The sequence below is a fragment of the Delphinapterus leucas genome, chromosome 15 (genome assembly GCF_059928025.1).
Source record: "Delphinapterus leucas isolate spDelLeu-1000000601 "Yukka" chromosome 15, BTC_Dleu_Yukka2, whole genome shotgun sequence".
Lineage (NCBI taxonomy): Eukaryota > Metazoa > Chordata > Mammalia > Artiodactyla > Monodontidae > Delphinapterus > Delphinapterus leucas.
Genome location: NC_143143.1, coordinates 53,669,844 through 53,680,013, shown reverse-complemented (window position 1 = coordinate 53,680,013; position 10,170 = coordinate 53,669,844). Strand labels below are relative to the sequence as shown.

Here is a 10,170-nt window from a genome sequence, read left to right as displayed (position 1 = left end):
CCAGCATTCGTCCGGGATTTCGCTCCCGGAGCCCCAGCCAGGGTCCGCCGCTCCGACGGATCTCCCCTCTGAGGGCAGGGGCTGGAGGCGCGAGCGCCCCCTCTGCGGCCGCGAGTCCCCGCCCTCGGCCCCACCCCACCGCGGCTGCCCCGGCGCGCCGTCCACACCCCTGCTCGCTGCTCCCGCCCGCTCGGGGATCCCCGGCGAGCCGCGCCACCGAGGGGGAGGTGTTCTGCCTCGGCCGGGAGGGAGACGGCAGGCGGCGTCCCCTTTAAAAGCCGCGAGCGCCGCGCCACGGCGCCACCGCCGCCGCCGTCGCCGCCGGAGTCCTCGCCCCGCCGCGCCGCGCTGCGCCCGGCTCGCGCTGCGCCCGCCGCTCTGCTTCCCACAACCAGCCGGGGATTGGCAGCCGCCGCCGGACATCGGCCGCCACAGGCTCCGCCGCCCACACAGACGACCTAGGCGCTAGCGCCTTGCGGATTACTGCGGGCTCCCAGGCACCCGCGCCCGCAGACCTTGCGCGGGTTGGAGCACCCGGCCGTGCGCGCCGCTGCGCCGTGGCCTCGGCTGCCCGGGCCAAGCCGGAGCCTAAGACCGGCGTGCAGAGCGCCGGGGAGCCGGGAGCCGAGCCCGAGCGCCGCGATGCCGATCACCTCCCGCCGTTGCTCGGGGGCCTGGGACGTGCCGGCCGAGGTGTGATCGTACCCCAGGCTGGCCACAAAGGGCACAGCGGCTTGGCCCGGGGGCGAGGAGAGCGAGGGGAGAGCGCAGCCACTCGCTTCGGCAGCCCGAAACTCGGCTCGACTCTCTGGAGAATGCGCCCGAGGACGCCGGAGCGCCAGAGCCGCGGTGGTTTCAACTGGCTAGCGCTAATGGGGGTGCACTGGAGGAAGGCAGAGTGATGCGGGGGGGCAACTCGCCCGGCACCAAGATCGCCGCTGCGCCCTTCCCCGGACCCGGCGTTTCCCAGGATGGCTGGCCCGAGCCATGGGCCCCGGCGGAGCTAGCGCCGAGCGCCCGACCCTCGCCCCCAGAGTCCCGGAGCCAGCGCCCCGCGGGGCCACGCGTCCCATGGGCTCTGGTTCCTAAGGACGACGACAGCACCAGCTTTTCCTTTCTCCCTTCCCTTCCCTGCTCCGCACTCCTCCCCCTGCTCGCTGTTGTTGTGTGTCAGCACTTGGCTGGAGACTTCTTGAACTTGCAGGGAGAGTAACTTGCGCTCCCCACTTCGCGCCGGTGCCTCTGCCCCAGCGGACCCAGCCTCGCCGCCTGCGAACCCCGCCGCCCCTCCACTCCACCGCTGGGCCCGACCCGAGACGCTTTTCCCTGCGTGCGGAAAGAGACTGCCCGGCCGGCACCCGGGAGGAGAAGGAGGAGGCGAAGGAAGGGAACCCGGTCCCTGCGCCAGGTCCTTCAGCCAGAGCTTTTTCCATGTGGAGGCTCTTTCAATGGACGTGTCCCCGCGTGCTTCTTAGACGGTCTGCGGTCTCCTAAAGGTAGACAACGTGGGCCGAGGCCGGGGCTGTGGGTGGGCGCGGGGCCCCGGCGGATGAGCCCCTCCCGGGGCCAGGTTGGGCCGGACGTAAACAGAGCAGGTCCACGTGCAGCCGAGCTCCTGCGGGGATGCCCCCATCCTACCGCCGCCGGGCGACCGTCGGCTTTACACTCCCGGCTCGCACTTTTCCGCCCCTCCTCCCTCCCTTCTTTTCGGCATTTTATTAGGGCTGTTAACACTTAGATGATTTTATTTTTAAGGCAAAGAAATCCCTTGGAGAGGGTGGCCCCTGGATTTCACCCGTTAGCTGCCAACCTGTACGCCTTGCCGTGGCGATCCCTTCTGACTTTTTAAGTTTCTCCGGGAGACCTGCTCTCTGTACTCAGAGCTGCGTCCCATTTGGGAAAATATTAGAAGTTGGGATTCTCCCCGTTTGTTTCCAGGAATGCGAGGGGGCAGTTCTCTCGTGCCACCTTGTGCTGACACGGGAATTAATAGATATTAGCCATCTACGTAATCCTATGAAGATACCTGCGTATCTTGACTGCATTGGGGGGAGGGGGTTCGGGGATGGAGTGGCCTACCCTGACACCTCTGAGGTTAGAGACGTGGGCCACAGGTTGCAAGTGACTTCGGAAGTTGTGCCCCTGAGTTTACTGGCTCTGGAAGTTATAGACCGTGTGTGTGTATCAGGAAGTTCTATACAGTGCCTCTAAGGAAGTCACATGCACCATTTGTGTTTATATGCCAGCGAGCGCTGTGTGATTGGGTTAGTTTAGGGGACGGAGGGGTGTGAGACCAAACGGTGGTTTCCCCAGGTTCCCTGCACAGGCTGTCAGCGTGTCACAGAAAGAAAAGGTGACAGTCACTGACGCGGGGTGGGGGGGGAAATTTTGTCAGACGGATTGAGAATGGAATGGGAGGGTGAAATCCATCTGGCTCAGGAACTAAGGGTCTTCCATTCTTCTAAACGTTTGAGCTTCAGCTCCTCTGAAGTGTCTCCGCGAGTGTTGTCAGCCGGGTGGGCACCCTGGAGGAGGAAGCAAGGGGACCGAGCGGGAGCCGGGACCGCGGGGGCGGAAGGGGGGAGGGCTGGGCGGAGAACTCCGTGACTCACGTCGGCCCTGTCCTCAGGTCGACCATGGTGGCCGGGACCCGCTGTCTTCTAGCGTTGCTGCTTCCCCAGGTCCTCCTGGGAGTTGCGGCCGGCCTCATTCCCGAGCTGGGCCGGAGGAAGTTCGCGGTGTCTGCTGGCCGGTCTTCGTCCCAGCCCTCGGACGACATCCTGAGTGAGTTCGAGTTGCGGCTGCTTAGCATGTTCGGCCTGAAGCAGAGACCCACCCCCAGCAGGGGTGCCGTGGTGCCCCCCTACATGCTGGACCTGTACCGCCGGCACTCGGGCCAGCCTGGCGCGCCCGCCCCGGACCACCGGCTGGAGAGGGCAGCCAGCCTCGCCAACACCGTGCGCAGCTTCCACCACGAAGGTGAGGCTTGGAGCCGGGGCGCGGGGGCGGAGACGGGGGCGGGGAGTCGTCCATCCAAGCGCCCCACAGTGGGCAGACAGCAGGCGTCCCTGGAAGGGCAGCTTGGCCGGGGCGCTGCAGACGTTTCCATGTTTGCCTCTGTAAGAGCCTTTACGAACCTGGCATTCACTCACTGCCTGTGTGGCGGGAGAGCCAGGGATTCCCCTTTGGTAAATCGGCACCCTTTTCCTGGCTTGCAGCCAGAAGAGCGACTCCTCCTCCAGGAACTGGAGAGAAATCAAGTGATGGGGAAGATGAGGGCAAAAGGCTTGCCCCTAGTCAGCTAAACGTGCAAGAATTCCATAGGAGAAGAATGAGGAGGGGGGCAGATTGGGATCTCTTTAGGTCTGTTTGGAAGCCTTTGCTCTATAAATCTGCTTCTCTTGCTTAAGCCGGGGTTTCAAGCATGACAGAGCCAAGGGCAGAATTTTCAGAGATAGTATTGAAAAATCAAAGCCCAGGGCTCCAATGTCTTTCTAATTTACAGTAGATCTGGACCTGGTTTGGAAGATTTCAAATCCCTATCTAATCCTCGTGGGAGATCAATTCCACAATCAATCTTATTGTTTCCACAATGACTTTCTTGTCTTGTGCTTAAATCTGAGATGAACTCCGGAGTAGAGACAAGGCTAGCCTTCAGATAAAAGCTTTTGCAGCAACTGCCTGTCTTCCTTCATGTGCACTGAAATGTGGGGTTTTTTCCTTTTATGATACTGGATGTGGTTCTTTTAAGGTAGGATGTTTATACTTGTTTCATCAGAAAGGCATTTAGTGGATTTGAAATGTCTTAGAGCAGCTAGTGAGATCTGTTGTACCCAAGTTCTTAGGGCAATTGGTCAAAAATATTTTCCACTTCAATTCTTTTTCTACACTTTTAAATGCTCCTTTGGCTTAACACATTCTAAACGAGCCCAGGTTCGTTCAAGTTCTACAGAATGGTCCAAAGATGTATATCACAGAGCAGCCACTTATAGGATATCAGGGAACTGGGATATTGTTCCGGTTTTCTTGCCTTGCCTTGCTGAGGTGGTCAATTTCAAGTGGAAATCTACCCTCTGATATAAACAAATCAGTAGTGTCACAGCCAGGCATTTTCTGCCAGTGTGAAGGAGAACTTATACTTGTGAGAACAGCAGTCAATAGTGGGAAGGGGTCCTAAAGGCCGGTCACATAACAAAAGGGACTTCATCAAGGCAGCTATACATAATGAAGGGGACATGAATTGAAAAATCAATTCATTTTTCAGCACATTTCTAAGTGAGGTGCTGTCTGCTAGCAGAAATCATATTTGAAAGGAAATAAGATCTCATTTTACTCCTTCAGTATTCATCCACTGAAAGCAGAAGTTGTCTGTTGTCATGCAGAAATGTTCTTGTTCCTGTACATTCTGTCATCACCACCTTGGGGAGATTATAGATCCAGCTCATCATTCCCAGCTGCTGCTGATTAGAATTGTTTCTCTGGATAGAAAAGTAATAAGAATTGCTATTTCAGCCACCTCTCCTGGAGATGTAGCATGGAAACCATTCTGAACTTTATTTTTAAGGCCAAGAAGGCACTGTGTGTGTCTCTTAGAACTTTAAAGGAAGATAGATCATTTAAGGCATTTGACACCTAAAAACATTCAGTTGCATGAGGATTCCATCAGTGAAGTCTGCATATTTCTCCTTCCTCTGGAAGTGGCTCGACCAAAACTAAACAGTCTAGAACGTATTGGAGTGTATAATTTTAACTTAAAGAGCGTGCTTGAGTTTATAAGTCAGAATTTATGTCTTTAAACGTGTAAATGTTATGCACCAAATAGTGCAGAAGTTACCAACTTGCTTAAAATCAAGTTGCAATAATAACTTCAGATCTTAATGAAATTAGATAATAAAAAAAAAGCTATGTAATGTTTGCCCCAAATTTCAACAAACCCATTCCTTTTCTTCTTAAGACTAGCATATAATCATTAAGCTACAAATTGCCCTTTTTTGAAGACCGTTTCATTTTTACGTAAACCAGAATTTTTTGTAAATATTCTTGTTTATAAAACATCCATGCATGGCACTAAAAAATCTTTTAATAAACCATGTGATTAAGGCTGCAGGTTTAAGAGCAGAATTTGGTTCCTAGAGCCCTTGTGGATGTTTTTTTGGTAAAGGACCTGATTACGAGAATTACCTGTTGGTTTTATTTGCGGGTGGGATCTGGGTGATTTGGCGAAATACAAGACAAGAAGTATCATGATGGCATTCTTTCAACCGATGTGTGAAGATAATGGGTCTACATCATAGGTGATCTGACACAGAAATTATCAGTTGTCATTTCTCCTATTAAGCTTTGTCTAGTCCTTTCTCCAGTGGCTTTTATTCGGGAGAGCCCAAGCGCTGGAAAATTTTTCTTTTTTCAAAATTGTTAAAAAGTGCTTCGGAACTGCCACTGAGGATAGAAAAATCACTTCTTCAACTGGAAACAGTGTTTTGTGTTTTGCTTGTAGTTAAAAACACATTGAAATTGGTTGACTTGATTGGCCTTGCAAAAAATCTTCATTCTTTCCTGTCAGATTGGAATATGGAAGGACCACGCGCTCGCTCTCCAGACTCTGAAGGACACAGTTCTCTTTTTGCCCAAAATAACTGAATTATTTGCCTCTATGACTGAAGCTTTGAAATAGAGATTAACCCCGTTCCCACAAATGTAATTTTCTTGAAAATATTCATTTAAAAGGAAAGTTCAAGAAACAACCACTGCTCTGTGATGGAGCACTGGTATCACAAATTCCCAGTGCAACCAAAGGATTTGGACACATACACCCCCCCAAACCAGTGCTCACTTGGGGTGCTTCCCTAGTGTCCCCAGGTATTTCATTGTGATTGTGAAAGGCCCCCTTTAGGTAGAACAGGCATTCTATTTGGAAATGCTCATAGAGATTGAGGCTTTGGTGCCCAGAGATAGTTCTTGCACTTATGTTTTCCATTTTGCCTCGTTTTTAGTTGTTCCTCTCTGTTCCCCCTTGATCCCTCCTCATTGAACTATTTTGTCTTTTTAAGACTTTCCCTTTGTGTGTTTCACCAAATAAGCAACAATAAGAGGGCCCTGGATCATTCCAAAGGTGTTGGAGCTAAGAGAGTGCGTAGAGGCCAAATCAGGGATGGTGGCCATGACCATGCTCTTTCTTTTAGCTGCCATCTCCTTTGTTGTCTTTGTTTTTTTAACTGATTCATTTTAACCTTTTGTATTTTATCGTTGTTTTTCTCCTTGATACATCAATTCTCTAACCATTATTTTATATTTTGGAAAATTTTATTTATTATTCTCCACTACTTTCATTTTATTTCAGGGCAGTGATTTCCAACCTTACTGATTTACTAGAACATTCCCAGGTTTTTATTGTTGTTTTCTTAATGGACATTTTTTTGTCTAAAGAGTGTTGCAAAATTCTCAAAATGTAATGACAACTCACTTTTTGCTAAAACCCATCAAAACTTGTCCTCGTCATACTGTAGGACAAACAGGCAGTCACAAAATATCAGTGGTCACACAAGATCTGTATGTCCCAGTGGCCCCTGCCACTTTACCTTTCTGCTTTACTTTTCTGTTCTGTCTGCTTCTTCCACCATTTCTATCCCTTTAACTGGGACAGAACTTGCCCTACGGTTATCACTGTGTTAAATATAAATCTGCCTCTAATGGTTTTGACTTTTGCTTGAGTTTTTGACTCCTCCCCTATGTTAGATGGTGCCGTCTAGTGGCCAGAAACTTGGGAGCTGCAGTAGACTCAAGTTCATAGCTATGTTCTTAGTTTACTAGCTCTGTGACCTTAGGAAAATCACATAACCTCTCTGAGCTCCAACTATTTCATTTACAAAATGGAGCTAGTAACAGTTCCTCTCTAACTGATTTGTCATAAGGTAATTCATATAAAGCTCTTAGTGCCAGACCTGGCACAAACAGCCATTCAGCACACTTGCTGTCATTATCGTGATGACTTGTTTCTTTATGTCCTATTCACCCCTGGTCTAGGGAAGAAGAGGCCAAAGTGGACCTAGGCTAGCTGAGGGAATTCAGTCTCGTCTTTTTGAATGTAGATGAATAATTGACAGCGTAGATGATTAAGTTAGAACTTCACTTTTTGGAGGAGAAGTCAGATGTCATTGTTGCCTTATTTTTCTTTACTTTCCCACATTTTTGTAGCCATAGCTCCATCTATTTGGATAAGAACTTAGAGGTTCAAGAACCCATGTCTAAGATAGGCTGTAATCCTCAGATCCCTTGGCAAGTGCAGCTTATTCAATAAGCGTTATTTACAGAGAATTAATAATTGTATATACCTCTAGAAAAGCATACATTACCTACTTAGGTAAATACTCCATATTTTCAGAATCCCTAGGCTTGTTGTGGTGATTTGCAGATTCTTTACTTCATTTCAAAAGGTTCAGATTTTTTTCTGCCTTCTAGAAAAATTTCATGTTCCCTTGAAGATCAAAGGAGAGGGTAGTAGGTGCCCTAACCTTGGTCAGTTGTTTTCCTGGGTTTGGGGGTTCCTATGACTTTCTGACTTATCTCTGTGACCAGAGTCTGCAGTCAGGGGTCTTGTCATGGAGGCCTTTGTATTAAGGAGGGATAGTGGTCCTTCAGCGATTAGGCTGACTGAGATGAAACTGCACAGTTGGAGAGGGATCTTCACATTACTTGTTAATGTTTAATAGTGTAATTTTTTCCTTTGCTAAGTGATTATCCTTTTGGCCACTTACCTCCAATGAGATTTTGAAGCACATGAAACTGCTTTTTTATAGGTTAAATCCAGTTGAATGGTGGTAGTTTTGTATAATTCAGTCTCATATTAGTCTTTTGGAGGGTTATTGTTCTATTTAATGCCCCTTTTATACCCATCCTCTTTACTTCATTTACTTGTCTCTCGTGCTTACCTGGGAGATTGTTCCTTCATCCTCCTCCTGGCTGTGTGTGTGTGTGTGTGTGTGTGTGTGTGTGTGTGTGTGTGTGTATGTGTATGATTTCTCTGGGCACCTTTGTTAATACAGCTGTTCCCCAAAGGCCCTGGATAATGTGCCGTTCCTTCCTCCTTAAAAGAAGAGAGAGTGTTTTTAGGTGTGCCGGGATCAGCGAAGTCAGTTGCCCGGGTCCAGGCCTTGGCTTTGTGTCATTGTGTCTGATGGATGTGCAGATTTTTAGGTCACTCTTCTTTTCTGTGGTAGCTGGTGGCTTCTCTGCTGAAAGAATGCCTTCAGGGGAAACATCAGAGGGCTTGTGAATTGCAGGGAGGAAAGGAAAGAAGGGGCTAAACACAACCCTTGATACTTGTCGGAGCCACAGAGGAGAGCTCTGGTTGATTGGTGGGAGGGTTATTTTAAAAATAGTGCCTGGCCAGAAGTACCATTAGCCAGCAGCGGGGTTTAGAGCGGCTCCCCAAAGGTATCCGTACGGGTACGGGTTAGCAGGCTTGAGGGGACCGTGGGGGACTCCCTTCTTGGCCTGATGGTCTCCCTGTCCAAGGAGAGGAGCTTTAGATCTTTCTGTTCTGAGTCTGGCTGCTCACCCCTGGCCTCAAGTCTTACTCCTTGGCCAACGCTAATGGTTCTTCTATTCATTTCTATATTATTTAACAAAAAGGCACTTTGAAATATGTTCCTGGGGCTTCCCTGGTGGCGCAGTGGTTGAGAGTCCGCCTGCCAATGCAGGGGACACGGGTTCGTGCCCCGGCCCGGGAAGATCCCACATGCCGCGGAGTGGCTGGGCCCGTGAGCCATGGCCGATGAGCCTGCGCGTCCGGAGCCTGTGCTCCGCAATGGGAGAGGCCGCAACAGTGAGAGGCCCGCGTACCGCAAAAGAAAAAAAAAAAAAAGTTCCTGGCAATTTATACTTGCATGTGAAAAACGTTCTTTAAAACCTTTAGCCTCGAAGGGCAGTTCACCAGCTTCCAGCATTACCTCACCTGGGAGCTGCTAGAAATGCTGCATCTCAGGCCCTACCCCAGACTTACCCACTGAATCAGAATCTGCATTTGAAGAGTTAAGGTGTCCTATAGGTGTTTTGCACACAGGTTGAAGTTTGAGAAACGTCCCGTTAAAGCATTCCTCCATAATTTGGTATAAAGCACCCCTGTTGGCCTCAGCTTGCAGTGATGATTGTTGCTTTGATGATGAAGGTTTACACAGGTGAAACCTTTGAGTGAGCGATCTGAAGTGATTATCCTTTGCTAAAATGTCTAAATTTTGTGAACAGTGAATAGCCGTTTGGTTCAGGAGAAATACAACCAGAAAATTAATGAAAATATGGTTTCCTCTTATGGTGATGACAGGGCCAAATAGATTTTGTTAGCACTCAGGTTGGATCCTGAATGAAGCAGGTAACATTTGTTAACAGTGAAATAACAGGATGTGGTAAAGCTAGAAGAAAGTAAACCCAAATATCCCAAATTCTAGTGCTGTTTACTATCAATTTAATAATAATGTGCACCTTTGATGATTTGCAGACTATACATTCAAGGTGCTATGTTATATTTTATTGTTTGCTCGACAAGCAGTACTCCTTAAAATTGAAATTCTGGAATTTTAAATCAGGAAGAACTTTTATGAATAGCCCACTTGAATGACAATTTTAAAATAATGATAATAGATATAAAATGATTATTCTGTAATTAGATTATCCCTTACATCATGAATGTCATAATGACATTTCTGTAGATTTTTATAAATTTGGGGGAGATTTATCTGTATCCTGTAGCCTATTATTGGGTAGGTGTATAATTTTAATATGGTTTATTTTTTTTAAAAGATAAAGGAATTACAAACAGAAGAGAATTATTTTTTTTTCCCAAAAGCATCTGCAATGAGATTTTGATTTTTGAGGTCATAAAGAGGTGAGAGAAGAGACAAAGTTGGGAAGTTATTTCTCTTGAAATCATCCAGCCTTAATTACTACAGTGTCCTAGTACCACCCTTACGTTTCCAAAGAAGTAGATCCCTGTAAATGCCTTTGTCTCTGGACTTTTGAGTAAAATAGTAGGGTGTACTTTGCAAAATGTCATCGTTGATGTTGAGTTTCAGAGTCTTTAATTAGGAAACTGAAATCTGTATATCGAGATTTGTAAATCATCTAAATTGCAGAGTAATGTTTTAGAATACTGCTTAAGGGATTGACATTAAAGCC

General features: G+C 48.3%; 1 protein-coding gene across 2 annotated transcripts in view; it reads left to right on the top strand.

Annotated features, from left to right (window-relative positions):
- Nucleotides 1-201: 201 nt before the first annotated feature.
- Nucleotides 202-10,170, top strand: part of BMP2 (bone morphogenetic protein 2) — a 28,294-nt gene continuing 18,325 nt past the window's right edge. Inside the window, exons 1-2 of one of the 2 annotated variants that reach the window (XM_089896581.1) lie at nucleotides 202-1,496; nucleotides 2,630-2,979. In XM_089896581.1, coding sequence (XP_089752707.1) covers nucleotides 2,637-2,979 — 343 coding nt within the window. In that variant the 5' untranslated portion in view covers nucleotides 202-1,496; nucleotides 2,630-2,636. The remainder of the gene's footprint in view (nucleotides 1,497-2,629; nucleotides 2,980-10,170) is intronic. The other variant, XM_022556509.3, reaches the window with a different exon arrangement.